General features: G+C 42.4%; 1 protein-coding gene across 1 annotated transcript; it reads left to right on the top strand.

The window, feature by feature from the left end:
- Positions 1 to 302: 302 nt before the first annotated feature.
- Positions 303 to 26,013, top strand: LOC109853411 (serine/threonine-protein kinase minibrain). Its single transcript, XM_020425532.1, has 7 exons — positions 303 to 449; positions 17,856 to 18,024; positions 18,344 to 18,511; positions 18,622 to 18,908; positions 19,059 to 19,205; positions 19,448 to 19,889; positions 22,573 to 26,013. The coding sequence occupies exons 1-7, from the start codon at positions 351 to 353 to the stop codon at positions 23,049 to 23,051; spliced, it is 1,791 nt and encodes a 596-aa protein (XP_020281121.1). The 5' UTR covers positions 303 to 350; the 3' UTR covers positions 23,052 to 26,013.
- Positions 26,014 to 26,351: the final 338 nt, after the last annotated feature.

Below are 26,351 nucleotides of genomic sequence, written 5' to 3'. Positions count from 1 at the left end.
TTTTTTTTTTATTAAAGTAAAAACTACTCGGAACATTTCTTGCAAATAGCTCGCACTTCCCGTCGTGAATCCCGTCATTTTTTCCGACGAGTTTTCATCGTTCGAGCGTTAATTACAATTTGTATCGGCTGAGAGTCAATCGCATAAGAATGTTCTCTCTCTGCTTCGCACGCATTGATCCGCTTGTCTCTTTTCCAGTGATCGGGAGGACGGGAACCGGCGGTGCGCCCCTTTACGGGCGCCTGGTGGCCGAGGAGCCCATGCCCTCTGCGGTATGCGGCGGGGGCGGTGCCGCGGGCGGTGGAGCTGCCGGCGGGGTTACGCAGGAGACCCCCTCGGACATTCACGCCATGCAGGCCAGGATACCCCACAGGTTTCGCGATCCAGCGACGGCGCCCCTCAGGAAACTCAGCGTCGACCTCATCAAGACGTACAAACACATCAACGAGGTAAGGGTGTTCCCCCGGCTGTTCCGACTTCGTGCGCCCGCATGGTGCGCGCACACACACACACAAACACAAACACGCACGTGAAAGCCGACAAGTTTGAGCCGCGGCACGGCGGAGAGTGTTTCGCGGATTTTAGGTCGTTTCTCGAAAGCGCGGCGGATGAATTAATATCGCGATGCTGCGATTCTTGATCTCTTCCGTTCCGAACACACAACTCTCGATTTCCGATTTTCTCTTTTCTTTTTTAGTCGCAATAATCTCATTAAGAAACGACCGTGGAGAATCGTCGGAGATTGTTAGGACACATGTGTGGTTGTTGAGATACGATGTGTTATTGATTCTTCCGACGTCGAGTACACACCGCGATGATTTCGAACGAGAAAAGCGCTCAAACAGAAGCTTATCGGTTTTTCAAGTCGTCATCGTGTTAATTTTCTTTTTTTTTTCTTTTTTTTCTTTTTTTTCTGCAAACAAGCTCTGCAAATTTCCGAAGAGAGTATCTGCGATAACTTTGAAAAAATACGATACTTTATTGCCCGACGAACAGATCCCCCGAACTCTTATCCTATCTGCCGGGGCGCGCAGATCGAGACATCCGAAAATAAAGTTACTGGGTTACCCGGTGTGCATCGTTCATTTAGATACTCCCACGCGGAGACGTGATGGATGCGCGCATCTATATTTGGATTATGAGAAAATACTCGACATTGGAACTTATCGGGAAAAACACCATTACACGTGGAACTCTGATTGAGAGATATTTTTTTTTTGTGATGTATTTCTGGCGCACACAATGCTCGTATGGCATCTTCGACAACGACAAGACGCAATTTCGTTGACGAAACGAAGAAAATCCGAAATAATCGTTTAAAATGAACAAGCAATGAACGTAAAAATTATTTTTAAACACATCAAGAGTAATAAAAAGACTCTTCTCTCTCAGAAACGATAAAACAAAAAATAATATGAAAATTATGTATAACATATAAATAACAATGTATAAGTTAACAAATGATATAATAGTAAAATAAACGTTATTGTTATACTTGGCGTTTAACAAAAGAGATGCAAAAGCGCAATCGAATCGAAAGCCATCGAGCCTCGATCTCTCTCCGGCGACTGTCACAGCTGATTGGACAATTACAGCGTCACAGGTGACGTCAACGATAACGCGCGGCGTGTGTGTTTCCGTCTCTCTCTCTCTCTCTCCCTTCTCTCTCTCTCTTTCTCTCTCGGAAATGTGCGAGATAGAGGTGGGAAGTCGCGACGCCCACGCGCGAGAGAAATGAAATAAGTTCAGGAGGACGAGAGAGAGAATCCGCTACTGGATGATGATTGTCCCATCGCGAACGGACGTGGGAAGAGCACACACAGGGCATCATCTCCGCGTGCCTTATACGCGAATCCGCCCATTAGCAGTAGACGATTCCTCCCCCGACTATTACGGCATCGCATATATACCGGTATAACACATATATTTCGTCCTTATCTCGGCGCGTAACGCCGAAGTGTGTCATCGGGCCGATTCTATTGTCCGCTTAAGTCACACACAAGCGAATTCAGATCGTGCGACGACGCTGTAACGACACACGGGGGGGTGACTCTAACGTCGCGTGTTCGGTAATCAAGAGTTATTGATAGATACCGAACACACCTTGTATATTATTCGGGTAATTCCATCTGATCACAGATTGCGCGATAAACACACGCGCATAAATACACACACACACACATATACACACAAAGGTATGTCGTCGTCTGCTGCGGGATCGATGCGATGTACACGCGGAGAGAAGGAGCGAGCGGCGCGTATTCCCGTTTTCCCAGAAGACGAATTATCGACGAACCGAAAGGGGAGGAGGGGACGCACGTGTCCGCGCGCGAAATCTCCAGCTGATAAAACGCGCCGCCGCCGTCGCTATTGCGTTGCGTTTTATCGCGCGGCCGCGTTTTTTTAGCGGGGAAGAAGACAACGGCTTGTCATCAATCGTCGGGCTGATTACGTAGTCGAGAGGCGCCGCGCCGCGCTCCGTTTATCCATAACGAGATACATCGCCGCCCACGCGCGCGCGCGCTCGATCAATCGATTGAACGAACGAAACGATCGAGAAGCAATAAAGGCCTGTGTTAGGGGCCTCGCATTGCTATTTATGGCCCCGACGGGCGATATCTAATTATGCGCGAGTTTCCGGTCTCGCGTTGTCGATATTCGTCGAATTCTTCGCGAATAAATCATTCACCGATTCGATTTCATTTCTTGTGCGGCCGTGTGGGACACAAGACCGTCCGTCGTCGGAAGAGGGTGGCCTTCGATGCAGAATGCCATCTACGGGGCGAGTGCATCGATCGGGAGAAAATGCCATTTCTCGAAATTACAGAAAGTCGAAAACGAGCGAGGAGAAAAGGGGGTTCAACGGGGTCAAATGCGTCGTACTTTCCAGCTTATTGAAATTGGTCTAAGTAACTTCGAAAGGTAATAATTTTTTCTCTGATTGAGAGACGCGGTGTGTCGATCAGACGCACATGTTCTCCAAAAATATTTCACAGTCTCTTAAAAATATATAATTTTATATTAAAAGAAAAAAAACATGTACTTTACTATAATTTGAATTGATTTTCTATAAAAATCACGTTTGTTTCATCAATTATCTCTCGATGTGATTGTTTGTTACATTCGAGGATGTTTGAATAACTGTTAAAAATTTTTTTTTTAAGAGCGCCCGAGGTTTTGCATCGCGCGACGCGTCTCGCGACGCAACCGGTTGGTTTCGGAAGATCGGTCAAAAACCCGAGATTCGCGCCGCTCGGTAATTCAACCGGCGAGCCGAAGCCATTAACACATCTGGAGTGGTAACTGATAAACGTTAAGGTCGAGAAAAAAAAAAGAAAAGAATCGCGGCGAAGGGAAAGAAAGAAGAATAGAGGGAGAGAGAGAGAGGGGGGGTCTGGTACTGTGAGAGAGAGAGAGAGAGAAGAAGGCAAGAGAAAGAGGGGAAAAAGAAGAAGAAGCGCGTGCCGTATAGCATAGGAGGGTTGGGGCGGAGCTCTGGGGTATGGGAGAGCCTGTAGCTCGTTCGGTGCATTCCAGTGGTATGAGGTCCATCGACGTCGGAATCCTGCATATCCGTGGATGCAGGTCGACTAGCTATGCGCTTAGGTGCCAACCGTGCCGACTCCGTGCCCGGTCCATAGCGGTGCGGTCTCTCAGCCGCCGCACCGATTATTCACGGAATCGTCACAGTTCCGGAGATAAAGAAAAAAAAAAAAAAAAAGAAATCACAAGCGGATATTATCTCGCCGTCCCCGCCCCGGAAAATTCGAAAACGTCTTATCTCTCGGCGCCGCCGATTATCTGCGCGCGGGGAGGATATCTTCATCGGCGGCGGCGGCGGCGGCGACGACGACTTATCGCCGATGTATTTTAACCACCCGTTAAACGTAATTTCCACACATTTTTGCGGAAGGAAACTTCTTCCCTCGCGGAAAGTCTTGAGATACTTCTTTGATGCGTTTTTGCATGATTTTCGTCGCAATTTATATCCCGTCATCTTCGGCTCCGGGATCGAGATAACTTCCATCGGTGCCGGTTTTTCGCAATAAAAAAGAGGCGAGAGTCAGTGTTATGCGAAATAAGAAATTCCGCGAGAGAGAATCTCGAAACTTTACTTTCGTAGAAGAAGTAGACTTATACATAAAGTCGGATAATCCGCTTAGTGAAGAGGATATTCCTAGTAAATACCGATGAAGGGAGTGAGAGTGAGGGGGAGGGGGAGGGGGGGGAGAACATTCCGCCTTATTGAAGATAATTAGCATTCGCGCGAGTTTCGCCGTGTGTGTATTTATCGCGCGCGAACGATATCGCGTGTTGCATCGTTTTCTGTCTCGCGAACGTTGCGAGATTTTCACAGCGGCGCCGAAAAGCGATGCAACGCGCGGCGCGCGCGATGAATTTCCCAGGCGTGTGAGAGAGAGATCTTCTTCCCCCCCCCCTTCAATTCATAAGCGAACGCGAAAATAATAAAGAGGCTGCTTGTATATATATATATATGTACATATATATGCGCGCGAGATATCGCGCGTGTGATATCGATAAAATGCAACGATTTACGCGGCCGACGTTACAAGTCGGGCGGGGTTGTTCTCGACTCGCTGAATATTTCATGCACACTTTTCCCGAGCAACGCCACGGTGGTAATGTTATGCAAAGTATTTATGATCACTGTGCGTTACCGCGAAATTTAGTATTATAACGGGGGAGCGGTGAGGGGGGGGAGGGGGTAGCGCGCGCGCGCGCGTCGTTAAAGGATGCAAACAGATTTCTTTTTCGTACCGTCCTAATAAGCGTAACGATGCGGAAAGTTATAAATGTTCAAGTTAGAAATTATGTGAATGAGAGAAAAAGAGAGAGAGAGAAAGAGAGAGAATCGGACTTCTTATCGCGTACGCAGCTTCTCTCCGCGTCTTATCTAACGAAATATGAAGACGATATACACACCGACCGTTTCTTTTAACCCCCAGCGCGAATATCATTTCGAATTCCTTTGCGATCCATTTGCGCGAATCTGGATTTGATTGCAGACGTAAACTTCGCGCGAAATTCAATTTTAATTTTGCAATATTTTGTAAATTAACGAAAGAGAGAGAGAGAAGTAAGATATATCGAAAGTTCGTTATAGATAATTAAATTGAAAGTGTATTTTGATATGTTTTGAGAGAGAGAGAGGGAGAGAGAGAGATAGAGATAGAGATAGCGTATGTGAAACACGTATGTACAGCGCAATGTGGACAAATCGGTGGGGGAATCCGACCGAGTTCGAGAGAGCCAATAAAATCAATTCGCGCTCTGCGGGGAAACAATGGACAGAAGGACCGCGAAATATTTAACATATATACGAGAGAAACGCGTCAGTCTTTCTTTCCACTTTCCGTGGCCGCGCGCGCCGTGGCACTTTTGTTTCGCGAGTTTGCGAGAAAAAGGATCGAAGGCAGCCGCGAAGTGAGCCCCCGTGTTGCGAGACAGACGCGAAAAAGGAGCAAAACGACGCGGTGCAAGAAAATGGTCTCAGAGAGCTCCGCCGCGCGCGCCTTCTCTCCTTTTCTGTCTCTCCACCTGCCTTCGGAATCAGCCGATATCTTTCACCACCAAAGGGTCGCGCCACAGCACGCCACTCCCCTCTCTATAAAAGTTCGTACTCCCTCCGCAGAATTTGTAATATCGTCCTTCCGGGGAGAGAGAGAGAAAGAGAGAGAGAGTGAGATAGAGGGAGTCCGAGGGAATTTGTGCGAGCCACTTTCGCAAAAGCGATAATCCCGCGGCTTTGCTCTATTGATCGCGCGCTAATTTCGGCGTGTTATTGTCGTTTAAAATGGAATTATAATTTCACCAATTATACACACACACACACGCACGCACGCACGCACGCACATACACACACACACACACACATCGGCAATCTCTTGTCGATATTATATTTACCGAGTATAAATTATTCGCTCTCTTTCCCGAAACTACAAGAGAGACCTGAATTGTACTTGGGTAATGAGTAAATTTTGATTTTTTTTTTGTTTTGTTTTCCACGTTTAATCGGTAAACACACAGAAACTCCAGTTCCGCGCGAGCGACGGGGGAGGATCTCAAAAATTCCAATTTGCAGAGGATCGAAAAGCTCGCGTAAACGCGTAATTTTGAGCTATTGATTGTTTGGCGGCGCGCGGCGCGAGAACGGGGTAAGGGGTGGAGGGGTGGGAGAGGGATGAGATGATCCAACGAGGTGTGTATAAGTTCCGCGGCTTTAGAGTTTCGCCGAGCGAAGAATAAGTCTAAATTATATTCGCGCGCTATTTCGGATTTTACTCTCGGTGAGAGAGAGAGAGAGAGCCACAACGTGGAATCAGGCGTCGGCACTGGTTAAATTTAAATTCAAACGGCGTTTAAATTTGAAATTAAGTCGGTTGCAACCTGACCTGAGAGGGTCGAGGGTCGAAAGTGCAACCACCGCGCGCGTTCTTTTCGAGTACTACGGGAGAGCCGTTTCGCGACTCCCTTTCCTTGTCGCGCACACGTGACAGATTTGTGTCAGTCACGGGGGTAGTATTCGGAATTTGTGAAGAAAACGAACGAACACTGTTTCCGCGATGTCCGCGCGTACGTAGAACGAAAGTCTTCTCCGGGCCATCGACTTCTCGTCACCATTCTCGAATTGTTTTATTTATTTATTTACGCGTTGTTCCCGTAATTGACAGACAGAAACTTCGCAATCCCGATACGTCATTAAATTAAGAATTACTAGAAAGAATCTGTAACAAAAGTAAATATACGCGAATAGCACACGAGCGAATTACGACGTGAGAAACAAAAAATGATATACAATTTTTTCTCGCAGCTTAAAGATATGTTGCAAACATACGATAATTTTTTTTTTTTATAAGATCGATCTGTAACGAGGATATTGTGCGTACGCGGACTCGAACGGAGTCGCGCAATTGACATAATCTCTTAATTAGCAATTAGCCAACGATGAGATTGCCGCAAATTGAAAAATGTTTCTCGACACGGAAGAGCCATGGGTCATGTGTTTTAAAGCCGGGGAAGAGAATGAGGAGAGGAGGCAACGAGGAATCGAATCCCATCGCTCGAAGCGCGCTCGTCACAAGTCAAAATAGCTTCGCGAATAATTAAAGACGACCCAGATGCCACCGGTTTCGTCTCGTGTGTACCGTACGTAAGTGCTTGTGTGTACCGGAGACGACGCTGGAGAAAAGACACTTTAGATTCTCGGTGCAGTTACACCGACGAGGACTACCTAGCACCTGTCCTCGTCGATCTCTCCGCGCTCTCGGAATATTTGACTCTCCAATGAGATTTCATGACACAATCCTCGTTCGATACATAAATTCCGATAAAAATTGTTTCAACAATTTACGAAGACGATTTCGAAGAAAAAAAAAAGATAAATATATGTACGCGCTTTCGCGCCGTTGCGTTCCGTACTTTGAAAACCGAGCACAGAAAAGGGGTATTTTGCATTCAGAAGACTTCGCCTCACGCGTGACATAATGCGACGCCGCGAAAGAGGGCGGGCAAAGATGCCTTCTTAACTTCTGGCGAAGTCCTTGGCGGTCTGTTTTCAGCCTGTGTTTCGGGCGGCAGTGGCGCGCGCCCGTCCGCTTCCGCCATAATACCGCGCGCGAAAGAAATATTCAAGAACCCCCCCCCCCCGAACGTCGCGCGAAAAGAGATTGCGGGAGAGTTGAAGGGAGAGCGCGCGAGATTAGAAGTCTCTCTGCGGCAGAGAGACTCTCGCGCGAGAGAATTAGCGTGTTTCCATCTTTTAACAACGTACTTAATCTTCAACTAGCATCTTTAACTAGCCGTAATTGCGGGCGCGCGCGGGGAGGAGGGAAAGGGGGGAAACGAAATATCACTTCCCCGCCGAGCATTTATTTCTCTTCGGAAGTTTAATATATCACATCTTTTTTTCGTCACGTCAAATGGTTTTTTTTTTACCGTCACATAATTATTTACAACAAACTTGATCTCCCTTCCTGCTGGTTTTGTTTTTTTTTTTTTTTTAACTCTTTTATTTTTCATCCGCCGTTTCTTGTTTCCGTTTTACTACTGCGAGTTTCGGGAGATCGAAGAGAGATAGTAATATTCGATTTGCAAAACACGCAAGTGTGCTTCGTCATTGTTTAGCATAGCCTGAGGTAGCGATTAAAATCGTAAAAAAGAACCGAGTCAGAAGTGCGCAATGTGTGTATGTGTGTGTGTATGTATGTATGTATGTATGTATGTATGTATGTATGTAATGCTGCCTTTTAAATAGAGCGAGAAGAGAACTGAAAATACTTGACTATTTCTCCAACCAAAAGTCGCGGTTGAGCGATCATTCATTTAAAGAACAACGCAACATTTGCTCTATCCGTCTTAATTCATATACACGTTTATACATTTTATATCTCTCTTCGCTATATATATATATATATATATATATATATATATATATAATCCTCAATAACAATTTATAAATGTATCTCCCCTCCAAAATTCTTTTAATATGTATTTTCACTTCCATTTGCGTGCAGATTTATTCGTTTCATCGTTCACATTCCATATTTATAAACAACTTCATTTTCTATATACACGTGCAATAAAATATACATGAACATTTCAAACTAGACAATTACCGCAACACTTCATTTTAATTGATAGAAAATGAAAGTAACGCTTGTATCGCGCATATTGTATGTGTGCGAGCGGAAAATAAATAAGAACTTTTATCTAGAGAGTGAGAGAATTGCTTCAATATGTATGTTTGCATTTGAACGAAAAAAATCAGGACAAAAAAGAAAAATTCTTAAATATCTCGGAAAGTTTTAAGTATCTTGAACAAAAAATCGAAGCGAGAAGAAGGAAAAAAAACGACGAGAGAAGTTCGGAAAAATCGAGACACACAAACGTCGCGCGCCAAATCAAAGTGAAACCGCGCGATAGAAGTGAGACGAATCCGCGTGCACGTGAAATTCGACGTAAGTAGGTTAGAATAAAGTCTCGCTAATGTCCACCGATGAGCTTGATGTGCACCTAAGCGTTACATTTTACGTTGCGTCTCAACAGGAGGAGCGCCGCTTGTTTCTTCTCGAGGGGGTCCTTCTTGTTGCCTGTCTTCTTGTTTCGTGTCGTACGCTCGTGAAAGTCCGCCCTGATTCCTACTCCCGAGATTCTCGTCGACTCCTTCCGCCAAATTCGCCGCGCGGCGGCGGCGGCGGCGGCGGCGGGTTCGCACAAAGGGAACAACGATAGTCGTCGGCGTTTCAAATCCCCCGTTCCCGGTCCGGGAGGGCTCCTCGTCGTCCTTGAAACTTCGATCTACTCTCCAACCGTCCACTTCGATAAATCGAAAAACGAAGGAAACTTCCGAACTTCAAAGAAGAGACAGTCAACCGGACTCGATGAATCCTGTTCTCTCATCACATACTTAATCTTCCGTGTGATTCTTTCACGACTATCTCGGAAAAGCTTTTCATTTTTTTCTTCTTCTTACAATTCTTACTTTTTCTGATTTTTATTTGCAATATATATTTTACATATCATCTCTTTAATATACCTCCAATTTTTTTTTATTTTTTTTTTTTATGTATTTTTGTGCTCTTGTCGCACAAAATGCAACTGAGATTTCCACGATGTCGATTTTCACGGAGGAAATATTTCTTGATTTTTCAAATGTAATTTCTTCGGCACAAAATATCAAACTGTATCGACGAATTCGAGAATCTTTTAAAGACGTCGACTTGGCGTATCGACTTTCCGGTAATCGGAACGTTATCTTGGAAATCCGAGTATCGTGTACAACGCGCCCGGCTCGAGAGATTATTCTTATCGTGTGCGATCCTTTTTTTTTTTTTTCTTCGCGCGACTCGGTGCGATACGGGGACAGCACAAATCCACTCACGCTGCTAATTAGAGGCACCGAGAGAGTTTATTTTTTGAGGATACGCACCGCGCGGTCAGCGGCTACGTCGCTGCGCTAACGCATTAGAGTTACATTGCTCCGCGGAATAAATCATATAGCGGGTACAAAACGCGGTGGAGAAAGGGGTGGAGAGAGAGAGAGAGAGAGAGAGAAAGGGGAAAAGAGGACGCGACAGAAGAACAGAAGAGAGAAGAAGGCCGCTTTAATTTATCACGCCGCTCGTAACCGTTATGATAAATTAAAGCCTCTCCGCACGCGCGCTTCGTTCGCGTTCAGATTTTCGAAATCCGTCCGGACGACGACGACGACGACGACGACGGCGAGACTCGTTCGCGCGAATTGTCCGCCCGCGAACGATAATTACCCTACGCGGAATTACCTACAACTCCTAAGCCATTGTCCATTCCGATCTCGTCCGACAGTAATTTCGCTCTTGAGCGGATTAAGCGCCGCGGCGCGACGCAGCGCGACGCTGACTTGTCTGTCCGCTGTGTCGTTCTGTCCCTCTTTCTCTCTCTCTCTCTTTCTCGGTCGCTCCTCCAACAGGCTCTCTGTCGTCTAGCTGTGCCGAAACTTTCCGTTGACCGTTGCTCGGGGCTCAGTGACTCAGAAACGGTCGCAGGACCGAATTGCTGTATTTCGGCGCCCTGCGCGTCACGATCGTTTAAAAGAAATATAATTGTTCGTGCTTGTTTAAAAAAAAAAAAAAAAAAAAACTACGTTTTTTACGTAGAATCATCTCGCTCGTTTCTAAATGTGGAATGACTAAAGCTATGAGTGAAGAACCGGATACTCAATAAATCAGCGTGGAAGCTGAAGCTTTTTTTTTTTTTTCAAGTTAAAAACTTCAACTCAAGACTTAAAAATAAAGATTCCGAATTGAAATCTGCTTATCTCGTTTCAAATTTTATTTCGCGCGCTCCACCTTACGGTGCCCGGTTCGTATCAGCTTTCGAAACTTCGTTGTTTGTTATCTCTGAATTTGTTTTCTCCCGTTTACGAACCCGAAAAACAAACATCCGCAACACTTTCTCGCGTTGTTTAATTATTAGAAACGCTGATTATCAATTGATTAGTTTCAATACATTAACGGCGAGAGTATAATTCGATAATACTCAATCAAGATACTGCTACTTGTCAAATAAATTTCGTAAAAGCATCTATTTGCGCTGTATGGACCTCGTGCGATTCCAAGAAAAAAAAAGTGACAGTCCAAAAATAGTCAGCAGCCTCTCATTTGCGACCTCGAAAAGTTCATCAATCGTCTTACGTGTCTCGTATGAGAGACACTGGCCGGAGACACCGTCTTCTGACCGTCTAGATCCACAAGAACCGAGGAGAAGGAAGAAGTGGCACGAAGTGCGGAGACGCGTTCCGGAAGGTCGCGAAACAGAGACCGCCTAGCTTTCTCGTTCGTTTCGTCTGTCACTTCATTCATGACTCGTCTGGGTAGTCCTGATCACGTCTCCTCCTATATCTACATACTTCGCCTCTCTCTCTCTCGCTCCTTCCCCCGCCAGGTTTCCTCTTCCTTCTCAGGGTCGGACCGAGGCGAGGGATAGTCGCCAAGCGGTCATTCCGGACGTTGTTCCGTTAACCCTTTTATAGGATACCGGAAAGACATCTTACATACATATATATATATATGTATATATGTACATATATATATATATATATATAGTCACTGTGTAAGAATATCCGTTGCTACGTGTCTATACATGGTCCATTCATCACAATGATGCGTGAATTACATTACGCGATGCTCAAGAGCGCTTCGAAAAAATTCGAATAAAGATTTGCATTAAAAATTACACTTGCCGCTTCGGTTGCGCGCATCTTCTCTCTTTCTCTTATCTATAACTCAACTATTTAACTCAACTTATCTTTCTATCTTATACCGCTTCCTCTCTTTTCTTCTCGGTCTTTTCTCTTTCCGCATTCTTGAAATCCCTATGGCGTTTTGTTCCAGTGAGGATTCATAACGGCTTCGCTCAATGATGTGGCATTTCTCTTGTCGTTTCTCCCTTCTCCTCCTTCTTCTTCTTCCTCCTCCTCCTCTTTTCTCCTCTTATCCTCTTTCGGCGATCGTTAAAAAGTTTCTCGTGAAAAACAAAAAAACATTGAAGAGAAAAAAAAAATAACATTATTATTATCCTTACGTATGGATAATTCGATTGTCTTGCGGGAGAAAAGAATTGGCGATCGATTGTTGTTAGTTGAACGTTTTTCTGCGAACGTTCGGCAACGCGAAACGCCAACACACACGTGGCCGCAATGCCGCAAGTTGCGCGACGAGTTTTGCGCTAAATGATTAGTTGATTTACGAAACCAATTGCATCCAATCGCGCGGTTAAAAAAAAAAATTGCAAAAAAACAAGAGAAGAGGATGCGCTCGTGCTGCGAAGGGAGAATGGGACTAACTGTTGGCGTGACGTCGTCCGCGATGGAATTTATGCCGACTCGTCATCATCCAGTCAGCTGACGATGCGATCGCGCTATGCGCTCTCCTCGGAGCCGGAGGTCTGCAACACACGCGTATGTAGCGGCAACTTCACGGTTGTATTCCGCCGTTATATGCCGATCCTCGGCCGTCGCGCCGCGTATGAATGGTGCGAGAAAGCGCGCGATTTATAAATAACTCGCCGAGACCCCCTTTTGCGAAACAAGTTGCGAAGTCGCAAAAGCGGAAGTTCATTAAGCGGAAAAGGCGGGAAAACCATTCCGCTCTCCGAGAGAGAGGAGAGAGAGAGAGGAAGAGAGAGAAAGAGAGAGAGAGAGAAACTGTGAAGCGCGTTTGCCTCGTTAAACGTTGTCGCTTACTAACGCGTGACTCAATCACAGGAATGATGCCGATGTGCTAATAATACCTTAATCGGTCATCCGCACGCATGCGTGTACACAGCCTCGGAATTCCGCTGATTTATCTCGAAAAAAAAAAAAAAAAGGAATACGAGTTCGAATGTATTCCTCTAGTTTTCTAAAATAATTGCAACACTGACGCGCGCATGTTTTTTTTTTACAAAAAAAATAAATAATTACCTAGAGTAGGCGAAAAATGTTCGGTTGCGTCTTGCGCAGTTTCGTGCGCGACGATTCTAAAATCTCTTTTAACTTCGTTAAAAAAATAGTTTATATTTCGCTTTTTTACGCGGCGTTCCCTCTTCTGTCTGCGTTTTGCTCCGCGCGCGCTTTTCTCTATATATAAAATACTTTCGAATTCAGTTGGCAACACTCTCTCGGTTGTGTTCGTCTCAAGTATGAATCTCGTTGAGAAGTATAAAGGGATATCAAAGAGTTATACTTTTGTGCAATTAATATACATCGCAATTAACTTCTACCGGGGCAAGGGAATCCTCGCGAGATAATTTAATCCGACTTCGTATTTCTTAAGACGTTTGTTTTAAGAACTCTTTGAGATTCCTCGATGTAGAAATTCACTTAATGAGATTCATTTTGCAATATAAATACAAAATCCAGGCAAAACAGCCACCGGGACGAATTTAAAAAAAAAAAAAAAAAAAATACCGATTTTTTCTTCCCCTCCCGATGCCGAGTCTCATTCAGAGAGAACGAGAGAGAGAGAGAGAAAGAGAATCCGGAGAATTAATAACGAGACCATTCTTCTTCCGGGACTGATTGTGTGGACTCTCGTATGACCCTTCTCTGACCTTAACCTTCACAATAGCCTCGACGTAATCCGTTTCGACAACTCCAAGTTTGTCGAGAGAATGACGTGGTCTTGAGAAGAGAGGTGTTCGCGCGTTTATATTTGACGTGTTCCTTTCCCCCGCAGATTGAGATACTCTAATAGTCACGTAAAGACGTTTCCAAAAGATGTTCCATCGCTATTTGCATATTGACACTTTTAATGACAGATTTTTAAGCCGATCCAAAACAAAGTTTTTTACTTACTAAAAAACGTCGTTCTTAGTTGTTCTTCTTTTCTTTCGGTTTGTGTGTTTTTTTTTTTTTACTCTTGACACTCTCAGCGATCCTGAGCTGCTTTTGGTAAGACTAGTGGGGAAACACCATATGAGGCCGGTCTCATGCACTCGCGCATAGCAACAGAGAAACGAGAGAGAGAGAGAAAGAGAGAGAGAAGGAGAACGGGGTAACTGTGCGCGGAAAAGGATGGTGCGAGAAAGAAAAAGAATAAGATAAGAGAGAGAGAGAGAGAAAGAGAGAAACTAGGCGTGCCGCGTTCAAACGTTTATTTCTCTTCCGTATTTTACCAGCTTACTAACGTGTCAAATGACACACGATCTAAAACATTTATATTTTAATTCGTAATTTCAATTATATACGTCACACGAAATTTCACGCCGTAAGCTATCAAACTTCATCAAGCTACGTTTTCTGTACACAAGTTTACTGAAAGACATCACGTGTGTGTTCCATCTATTTGACTGATTCTCGAAGTTGATGTTTCTTATTTAACGAACGTTCACAATTTGTGGATGTCTTCCGTACAACTTTGCTCATAATTAGATTTATTGTTTTACATTTACGCGCTAAGATTAATTAGCAAAAAGAGAGCGTGTGCATCTCGTCACAAAGAACAATCTTTCCGCGCGCGCGCGCGCGCCCGTATTTATAGAAACTCTCTGTCTCAATTTTGAATAATCAACAGATCTGAATCAAAGTTTGCGCAGGTAACTTTCGATATCCTTTGCTTCTTACTGTACTTTTTTTTTTTTTTTTTACGCTGCGACCGCGGAGTGCCATGGCCAAGTTGAGGTAGGCGGTGAAACAGAGACGGCTGTTGCACCTGGAGCGAGAAAGAGCAAACGGGAATTTCCTACCTACCTAATACGTCCCTCTCCCCTTGGACGATGATGTTGACGACGGCGAGCAGCGCGATGAGAAGTAGCGGGAGAGTGGACGACAATGAAATCGTGTGGGCCCTGTTCGATGAATTCGCCGTTCTCCCGTGTCCCGTGTACCGGTTTTCTCTCCGCCCACGCGCGGGTTGAATCGAATCGAACGATGATTCGATAGTTAGCACGAGTACTCTCTTACGAGAGAGGCATTCTCCGCCAACGAGAGCGGATGCTCCAATACGCAGCGCTGAAAATAAAGAATCAAAGAATAATTGTATGAGAGAAAAGAGTTAGTCGATCGCATACTATACTAGAGAAGAAGAGAAAATTTTGGTTTGCGGCGTGTGTGTACGTACTCGCACAATTGTGTTTCCTTAGAAATGTAAATTATAAATGACTCAACGGGGTGCGGAGGGACCGCGCGGAAGTGCGACGGCAGCGCCACTAAAATCAACTCCGCGTTTTAAAAACATTTTCCCAGATCGAACAAGTTAGATGGCGCCATCCACACATATATAACTTACTTGTAACGCGTCATCTTTTTAATTGGAGAAACTTTCTCAAAATTGCCCGTCCGTTCGGTCGCGAAATTGGCAACCCTGTATAGTGACTATATAGTGTCGCTCAATTTTGTTTATCTTTGAAAGTTAAAGGAAATATAAATTAATAATACACACACAAGTTGCGCGCTCGTGCCGTAAAAAGTGAAACAGGTCGACCGAGATTGGTTTCGCTCGCGTGATTCTTCGTATTTTATCGCGATTCGCGATAAAATGAACTCGCGGGTCGAGAATTAGACTGTATTTTGATTGTAACGTGAAAAACAAAAAAAAAAGAAAGAAGTCGAGGGTCAAAAATTCGCGCGCGGCCGATGGAAGTTTCGCGCGTGGTCGCGCGCGCGCGCGCGAATTAAATTTTCCGACTAACCCATATAAAGGGGGAACGAGCGAAATAAGGTCGCGCCGTTCTGTATCGCTCCCGAAGAAGAATCGCGCCTGTATAACTACCCTATAGTATAAAGTTTAAAGTTAAACCACCGCGCGTTTCATGGGTGCCTTTATAAGCGTGCGAAAGTTTAGTTCGCGCGAGAGCAGCTACCCCATGGAAGCGGGACAAGTAAGCTTTGCGCCTGAATCCCCCGCGGGGGGATTTCATCCCTCCTCCTCGAGGAGAACCATAAATTTTGCGCCATAAATTAAAAAAAATGAACAAACGCCATTTGTTCGGAGGAAGAGCGACGCGCTTCGAGCGCGTTTTTATATTTCGAGTCGAGAGAGAAACGTCGAAACGTTTGATAATCGCGAGAACATCGATTTATCTCGTTTACCCTCCCGCCGAAGAGAATCTTCCTCCCCCTAAAACGCGAAGACCGCGAATCAAAACAACGACGCGAGTAAAAAAGCACATTTCTTCGTCAAATTAAAAATTAATTTAAACATTTTCTCTCCTCCACAAATTAAAATTTTTTCAAATTACTCGCACATGTGTTCTACGCGTTCTTTGCGTCTAGATTTTTGATATTTAGCGGGGCAGCGGAGATCTCGCTCGTACCTTTTTTTTTGTAAATCGAGAGTCCGACACGCAGTCGAAGTCAAAAATAAGCGTCCTGTCGGCGGCGATTCGCTTCCGGGCGGCCCGCGCGCTCGTTTTCACGGCACCAGCAAGCGAGCCGGCGCGAGTTCATTAGCCGCGCCGCGGCGGCGGCACCGAGTACTCCTCGTACTTCTTCGACGGTACAATCGATGCCGAAATAGAGTAACTAGACGCCGATACAGCGCTGACCATCAGCGTGTCGATGACCCGGTGGAGGCGTGCCAACCGAACAACCACCGTTCTGCCCGATCCGCGGGTGCCTTCTCCTCCTCCTCCTCCTCCTCCACCTCCACCTCCTTCTCTTCCTCCTGCTGCCCCCTACGTTTCCTCTCCCGCGCCCTCTCGCGAAAACTCCGCCGACGACCGAATCGTGCAAAAATCCACGAGAAGGTTCGTGTCATGTGTTTCGACTTCGTTTCGAGTTGCTGCCCGCGAGTCGAACCGAAGTTGAGTTCTGTTCCTCGCCAAGTCAAACGCCGCTCGAAACGGCGTGGTTTTCACGTGGTCGCCGAGCCATATCGATTCCTCGGACGAGGCGGCAGATCGGATTCTGCGCCCTTTTCCCTTTTGCCTCTCCCTCTCCCTTCCCCGCTTCCTTCCATCCGCGACCGTCCCGTCGTCGTCGTCGTCGTCGTCGTCGTCGTCCTTCCACCTTCTTTGCCTCGTAGACGAGAGAGGGATATTTACGACGAATTATATGTGACGCTTCTCGCAGGCGGACAACTTCGCCGGCGTTTTTTTTTTTTTTTTTCTGAATTTTTTTTTCCCGATCACAGCGCGATGCGCGAGTGTGCAGATTCTCTCTCGCATTCCGTGCACACTCGCGGATTTACACACCGCGGAACGGAAAATACGAGTGATCGATGGGGGGAGGGAGAGGGGTGTTTCTCTCGCCTTATCACGCGGGGGGGGGGAGGGAACGCCACGGATCTACATCTCATCCGTGCGCGAATATAACTTCGACCCGAGAGTAGTCGTTACGTAATCTTATTAGGTCTGGCTGATTGATAACAGGATAAGCGGCCTGTGAACTTTTGGACCGACGCTGTCGGGAGAAATGACTTTTCCTCAATAAACTTGCAAATCTAGATAAAGATTTATAACTTGATACACACACACACACACACACACACACACGTTTGTGTAGGCTTTTCAACGTCAAAAACATAAAATAAGTAGTAAACACTTTAGCGTTTTAGCGATGATAAAAATGAGTTTGCGTTTGTACGACGCGTGCAAAGTGAGAAGAGAAAAAATTACAAAAAACAGTCGCCTAATAATAAATAGACAAATATACATTAAAAAATGATAATGTGTTTTAATATGTAATCGTGTGTGTGTGTGTGTGAGAGAGATAAAAAAAAAAGATAAATTACATTAACAAAAGAAAACAAAAACAAAATACTATTTATAAATTGATTGTTTCTATCATCGTATATTAGATAATCCTGTGTTGTGTAAAGTTTTAATGAACCTTGGAATTTTATACAGCGACTGATTATGTTAATTCCTTTTTTCAGGTTTATTATGCGAAAAAGAAGAGGAGAGCACAGCAGATGCAAGGGGAGGATGGCTCGCATAAAAAGGAGAGGAAACTCTACAACGACGGCTGGGACGACGACAACCATGATTATATCATCAAGAATGGGGAAAAGTTCCTCGATCGATACGAAATCGATTCGTTAATAGGTGAGACAAAAAGCTGCGAGTTATGCAAATGCTATCAGGATAATTGTTGGCTCTGGACAAACGCAAACGGTGTCGCGATATGTACTTTCCACCTTAATTCGTTCCGTTTATTTCTCAATTATATGTCGTAACGTTTGTCGGACACGCGAAATTGTCGTTTTATTTGTTTCTTTCTTTCTTTCTTTTTTTTTTTTTTTTTTTTTTTTTTTTTTTTTTTTTTTTTTTTTTTAATTTTATTATTTAAGCAGAACTGTTTATTGTTCTTCTGCACACTTGCTTGTCCTCCGATTATAGCGAACTTGGTCTCTCTTTTTTGCAGGTAAAGGCAGTTTCGGCCAGGTAGTAAAAGCATTCGACCACGAAGAGCAAACGCAAGTGGCAATAAAAATCATCAAGAATAAAAAGCCTTTTCTAAATCAAGCGCAAATCGAAGTTAGGCTATTGGAAATGATGAACAGAGCGGATACCGACAACAAGTATTATATAGGTACGCGATAGACACTTGTGTCATACAGACAAGACGACGTTACACACACACACACACACACACCAACAACAACGTGAGATGTATAATCTGTTTTTTCTTTCTGATTGCAGTTAAACTAAAGAGGCATTTTATGTGGCGGAATCACTTATGTCTGGTATTCGAGCTGCTATCGTATAATCTATATGACCTACTTAGAAATACGAATTTCCGAGGGGTGTCATTGAACTTGACAAGAAAGTTTGCACAGCAACTGTGTACTGCCCTGTTGTTCCTGTCGACTCCGGAATTGAACATCATTCACTGTGATCTGAAACCTGAAAACATCCTTTTGTGCAATCCCAAACGAAGCGCGATAAAAATAGTCGACTTCGGTAGTTCGTGTCAACTTGGACAAAGAGTACGTATCCCCAGAGAGAGAGAGAGAGAGAGAGAAAGAGAGAGTGTGTGTCAATTAAGACACATGATGAACATTCGCGTTCTCTCTGTCGTTCACGTTATTTTTTTTTTTTTTTTATTCTCACCTTCGTGTTTTGTCTTGTGTTCGCAGATATACCAATATATTCAGTCCAGGTTCTACAGATCTCCAGAAGTCTTATTAGGTATACCTTATGACCTCGCTATAGACATGTGGAGTCTGGGATGTATTTTAGTAGAAATGCATACAGGAGAACCTCTGTTTAGTGGGGCCAATGAGGTGAAGCTCAATTATATATTCATATAATTCATTATGTAAAGTACAGAAAAAAAAAAAAAAACTCGTAGCTCTCGTAGATTACTTTATGGCACGAGACGCTACTGTTTTTTTTTTATGGCCGTATTGAGATGGATATATTCGCAACGGCACACAATTAAGATTTAATGTAAACATATCGTATTCGGTGCAACGTGAGAACAGTTGCAAGCAATAACACAAATTCGTTTGCGGTCGATTTGCAGGTCGATCAAATGAATAAAATCGTAGAAGTACTAGGAATGCCGCCGAAACATATACTGGACCAAGCGCACAAAGTGCGGAAGTACTTTGACAAAGTCCCCACTGATGGCTCATACGTGCTGAAAAAGTACACCGGTAAAAAGGACGGTAAAAAATACAAACCTCCGGGCACGAGGCGGCTGCACGATATTTTAGGTGTCGAAAGCGGCGGCCCCGGCGGCAGAAGGATAGGGGAACCGGGCCACTCGATGTCCGATTATCTCAAGTTTAAGGACCTAATCGTACGAATGTTGGACTTCGATCCAAAAACGAGGATAACGCCGTATTACGCGCTTCAGCACAACTTCTTTAAGAGAACGGCCGATGAGGGGACCAACACGAATGTCGCTGCCGCCAATAGCGCGAGCACGAGTCCGGCAGTGGTGCCGATGAGCCAGGATCACGGTGAGTCGTTGATCGTTTGACGTTTCGATCTTTACCGAATAACTGTGTAACATAGAGAAGAGAAGTACCGATACCGCATTTATGTGCTTCACATCTGAGTTTCCTCGAAGCTGACAGGTTTTCAACAATTGTTTTTTGCTCTCTGTAACACGCAGTGTCTCTCTGACTTTTTTTTAACGAACAGAAGTTAACTCCGTCAATGTTGAAAACGTGTCAGGTTTGCATTATGTCACAATAACTGTTCCTTACAAACAATTAACTGCAGCAAAAGATATAATCTTATTATCGAAGTATGGCTCTATGTCGCTTGATTTCATTCATCATTCATTATTAATATCATATATATATCGATTATTTTTAATAATACATTTAATCCATAGTGTACCTCTTGGTTTTTTCAGCAGATAGAAATGTCATTATAGAAAAGAAAAAAAAAACAAATTTGCAATTACATTTCAACTGCCCACATAGATAGTTTTATGTAATAGTGTAAAGAGAACGAGACAGGTTGACATTTAACTGCAATCGTGTATTCTGTTCAGGGTGCTACAAGACAAGAAAAAGAATGCGGTTGCTTGACAGTCGGTTTTAGGAATTCCGCTATTTTTGTGTTAGCAAAACGAGTGAAAAAAAGAAGCAGTATTGTTTAATCATGGCTAATCTTACTTCTGAGATATTAATCTTTCTATAATTGAACACAAGGTACATATAAAAAACAAAACAAAAAAAAAAACTTTCAGACCGGAGAGGTCGATTGTGTTGAGAGTTTAGGAAGAGAGTTTTGATTTGTGCAGAAAATAAGATAATTCTTCACATCTCTTTGCGTTTATACGATTCCTTGAAAACAAAGAGAGAAAATTTATACTCTGTTGTTACCTCGTAAGATCATAAGATTGGATAATTACTTACAGTGTACCGGCATTAGGCGACCTAATCAAGGATACACACTTGCACTACATCGCCGAACGTTTTAAGTTTTTGTTTTCTGAGACGTCAGTATCGCGATTTAATTGCAGGCCCCCTTTTTTTTTCACCGGTATCTTTTTTATTTTCTGCGCAAACTAAACGATACTTGTTGTTGCTCGTAGATATGATGGGGGGACAATACGTGGCTCGATGACTGTCGTATCCGCGGGGCGGCGACGACCTGTCCTAGGCCCCAACCCTAATCTTACTTACTAACATAAGTAAGTGCTGTCTAACAAACAATCCTACACACACGCTAAAAGACTAACGATGTCCCTGATTAATCATCCTGGCCTCTTATTATTATATTGCGCGAAAACCTTGCTTGCTTGAAAAATTCTCTCTTTAGGACACGGATTGACGTTGCTTAGCCCGTGTCTCCTAAATTTTACTCATACGACATATATGTATTGTATATACATATCGATGAACACATACATATACATATACATATATATATATATATGTGTGTGTTCATCGATATGTATACACACAACTCTTACGTGATGTCTGTACTATTGAGAGGCCAATTATTCATTATTATTACGAGAGTATCTTTTTTTTTTTTGATAAATTATATACATATCTCTTAGATTATATAAAGATATAAATAAAGTAAATAGCGTCACGCGTCACTGCTGGAATATATATTTCTTTCTATCGTTTTTGTTTGTTTGCTTTGGTTGAAAGCGAGACCAATTGCTGTACGCGAATGTTGATCAGAGATAATTTATTATGAGCGCAGAATATACATATACATATATAAATATATATATATATATATATATATATATATGTATATATGTATGTACACGTATATATTTTTTAAATAAAAGTGTTTTGCATCTGTGTTAAGCGAATTTCTGTTTCTGTAGAAAAGTCACATCATTGTCTTCTAGTTTTTTTGTGCATGCTTTAGCTGCTTGCATCGTGCACTTAAACAAGTGCAATGCTGTAAATGGAACATGAGAATACAAATGTTTCTGTGAAATAAGTTTTGTCCAATAAGTAATATACATATACATGTACTATATTATCTCGTATATTCCTCTTCTTAAGTTTGCCTAATGTATGCCCTACAATTGCACATTAACTAATACAAGTATAATCTAAGAATAAATTGCAATTACGCGATAATGAATAAAAAAGTACAACGCAATCGTATATTTCCTTAAATACGTTACTCTTGTATACTCTGATGTAATTACTCCGATATCTCTTGCAACATATTAAACGCATATAATTAACGTAGAAATTAAGATGAAGAAATTCATCATCAGTAATATTGCAGTAATAGCATGTAAAATATTTATCTGATTTTTATCTCTTTTCTCTCTCAGCTGTGTATAAACTTTTTACTTAAAAGATAAAAGTTACAATACTTAAAATTTAATAAATGTTAATCTATACAATATAAATATAATCTATATCTGACGCGTCTAATGTTAAAAAAAAAAAAAAAAAACGAAACATTACATTACCTTTGTGAATAGGATTGCGGGAAAAGAAGAGTGGTAGCGGTGGAGATTATATTGCCTGCAAATATCCCTGTAGACATTTGAAATTTTGTTTATTTTTATTCCTATTAGTAATTTATTCGATAGAGTAAGAGCTAGAGCGGTTGTCGTGGATGATTATGGCATTAGTGTGTACATATCGCGAGGAGATCGCTAATTGACTCTCTGAGGCTGACTCTTTCTTTTTTCCACTGTCCCAGGACTGGTAACCATGTCGGGACAGGGCAGCAGCAGCAGCAGCAGCGGTGGTAGTCTGCAGCAGATGCAAGCGTCGAGTCTCCCTGGTGGCGGCTACCAACCGATGGACTGCGAGTCCTCGCCCCGTCATACGGGCAGTCGGCGTGCCATAACAACAGGTTATTCATCCACGTCGGCTACTGGAGTGCTCGCATCCGCCCCGATGTCCATGCAGTCCATGGACAGCTCCCTGATACAGAGCTCTCTTGGATCGTACAATAGCCTAATTCTTCCTGCTATACCCCATCTACCTGCGATGATGACCTCGCCAATGATTCAACAACAGAACTTCTATAACTACGGCTACACGACTACCGACAGTCACGGGATGGTCAGACAGCCGTCAACGGTACCCTCCGGTAATCAGCGAGATCCAGACAGAGAAGATAGCCCGATGGTCGGGGTGTGCGTCCAACAGAGCCCGGTCGCCGCCATCCACTGAAATGGCAGAAGGGCAACCGACGGTGGACAATACAAGCTTGTCGCGATCGCGGAAGACCGTGAAGAAGATAATTAGCAGATTTCTGGATAGAAAGCTGAAAACTTGTGATATATATTTCGAACGATGTTATCGTGACGTCGACGGAGAAAAGATAAGGAAATAGTACGGAAAACATCTCGAAAGCCGTTCCCCGATGCTGTTTCTCAGCACAGAGCCGAAATAAGAACACACACACACACATACACACACACGGTGTCGCGATTAGCACTAACTTTTGGCAGTGAATTCAACAAATCTTTCGGACATGTTGTTTTGGCTGAACAATATTGAAAAAACAAAAAACAAAAAACAAAAAAAAATTTTCAAACAAAATTTTCCCCGAGAAAATTTACCTAAAGGACAACAGCAACTTACAAGACCTAAATCTCTCTGTGTCAAGAGATCACAGAAGCGGAGAAGAGAATACTGTAAAGCTCGGCGGCGTTAACGACTGTGCGAAAAGTCCAACGAGAGCGCAAACGAAGAGAAAGAAAAGAGGAAGAGCTATGTGGAAAAAAACCTCTGTTTCTATTATGTTGCTATATTTTCGTATTTTTTATCAAGCTGACTAGCGTCACGTTGGGCGCGGGTAAATATGTGTTTAATACGAAAGATTGACAAAAAGCTTCGAGCACGGACAGACAGTAAGGGTCTAGTGAGGATGAACCCAGCTGGCCTCTCGGGTCCTGCCCGATTTCCACAGAGACACTCTGAGCAGTTTTAGCAGAAACAGCTGAGCGAAAAATTTTCGGCAACCAAACTGTGTGGCCTAGAGAGCGAAAAAGTGATAATTACTATTATTACCGCGTAAAAAAAAAAGATGGAAAAAAGTAAAAAATTACCAATGTAAGCATGTATTCCCCAATAGAGTTTTATACACGATGTCACGAATATAAACGGTTTAGCAAGTACTTGCGAGCAAACAGTCGCGTCGACTGCTAGTTATTTGTACAATACACTTAGGTGAATGATAAGAGTGCAGCTTTAGGGTTTAGCTTTTAAGTGTGAGGAGATAACACACACACACACAGACATTGTAAACTCGATCCTTTTATTTACTTTAATGAGAAATCAAGTATGTTGCAAACGTCAGTTTGTTGTTGAACAAGGACTTTAAACAAACGAGGTTTGCGCGGCTTAAACCAACAACACATATTTATACATTAAAAAAAAAAAAAAAAAAGCAGTAATAAGAAAGTTAAAAAAAGCAGCATACACACATAAGAATCGATCAAGAATGGTATAATCATAACGAAGAACTTAGGTAAACTTTATAATAAACAATACGCGCATATTCGCATACACACGTTTTCAACGCCAATCGTCATTGATTTTTGCCGTTTTGCTCCGATGGTCGCGCTGCGCTTTATGTACCAATTCGCACCAATCGTAAGATAGCGTCATTTATTTGTATAGAAAAAAAAAAACAAAGTCTTGTTTTTAGTTGACCAATAGTTTTTAATCTCGATTAAAACGCGATCCTTTTTCGATTATTTATATTGACTATACATGTGTAAGAGACTAGATGACGAACAAAGAGATAGACACTAAATAATTTTTTCTTTTTTATTATTATTATTATCGAATAATCACATTTTGTCGTGAAAAACTACCAATTCTACACTTGGTTCGCCTTCTCTCATAAAGTTACATTGATGAGCAAGTCGAGTTTTGGACTCCGATTGCTATTTTTTCTTTTTCTTTTTTTTTTGGAACAAGACGGGGAAACTACTTTGCGTAAAAAACAACTTGGAATTATTCCTGATATGTGAATCGTTTTTTTTTTTTTAGATTTGCAATTTGAGAAAATACGATAAAAAGTTCGCAAAATTAAAGTTTATCACTTGAAAAAAAAAAGAAAAAAAAATACAAAAGAGACAAATAATAGATTATATGTGATGCATATAACGTTGTATTTTATACTGTGTAACATTACTTTATGTTGACCACATGTATGTACAAAGTCTCAACAAAATATAAATTACTTTTTGTCTCTTTTTTAATTAATTACTTTATAATTTTTTTACCTCAAGTCTTTCGAGATTTTGCCGCTTTTTTTTTTTAAAGAACCAGTATGACAATATCCTAAAATTGACAAGTGTATGTAAATTGTTTGGGGCTCGATTTGTCCAGAAGTGGTGCAACTTTATGTGAGATGTTATTTATTAAGGTGGACTGAGTGTAAGTGTAGTATAGTACCTGAAGGCAGACCATTAAAAATGCAGCTATAATAACTCCCCACACCACCCAAATATTACAAAAAAAAAAATAAAAAAAATAAAAAGTATGACTTTTAATAGAGAAATAATAATAATATATAAGGAAGAAATCTTTTAAAGAATTATGCATGTTGCTTTTCCGCAATCACGACAGCAAAGTGGAAATATATCAAGTCTGTTTTTTTTTTTTTACGAGATACACATATTTTATATATTCGCGACGTTTATTTATACTTTCAAACGTAAAAGAGAAAAAAAAGAGTTCCGCGGAGACCTGAGAGATTTAGATAATTAATTTACCTTGTTTGTTTTATGTCGTTTATATTATAGTGGTGTATCAGATAAGCGCGTTATCTTTTTTTTTCTTTTTTTGTTGGTTCTATCGATTTACTGTAGCTATTTTAAGACGTTCTATTTTTTATTGCTTTATAAAAGAAAGGTCTCTGATAAAACAAAGCTGCATGTATAATTCCCATTGTAATCGTCATCTTTCAACATTTTAATTGCGCGCGAGATATCGTTTTTGTACACAAAACAATTTTTAATGCGTAAATAGCGGCTGTAAAGCATACATAATATTTCGTCTGCATTGACTGCGACTGTTGTCAAAAGAGCTTGGCCAAAAAAAAAAACAAAAAAAAAAAAGGTATTAGACGACCAAGAAAGGGTTCTTACGATGTATTTTTTCTGGAAAAAAAAAAAAAGTAACGAGAGTCTCACTGTGAAATTTAGATTTGAATTCTTGTTGTATTAGTTGTAAATATATATGAGAAAAATATAAGATATACTTTCGAGGTAGAGTTGAGAAAAGTCTAACGTTTCAACAAGCCATTCGATCTGCTAAGAATCATTTTATTCGTGCGGCCTTTCGAATGATTTGTATATTTTTATACACCTGTAACAACAGGAATATTTGCAGATACGTTTAACGAGATACACAACACATACACACACACATACACACACGAGACATTCTATATTGCAACTCAGATGTTGAGGTCAGTTGTTATACTCGAATTTATACTAAGTTACCGAGCGAAAA

The sequence above is a fragment of the Pseudomyrmex gracilis genome, unplaced genomic scaffold (assembly GCF_002006095.1).
Source record: "Pseudomyrmex gracilis isolate BER0280 unplaced genomic scaffold, ASM200609v1 scaffold_48, whole genome shotgun sequence".
In the NCBI taxonomy this organism is placed as follows: Eukaryota; Metazoa; Arthropoda; class Insecta; order Hymenoptera; family Formicidae; genus Pseudomyrmex; species Pseudomyrmex gracilis.
The sequence above is the reverse complement of the archived record's forward strand: the minus strand, read 5'-3'. Positions and strand labels throughout refer to the sequence as shown.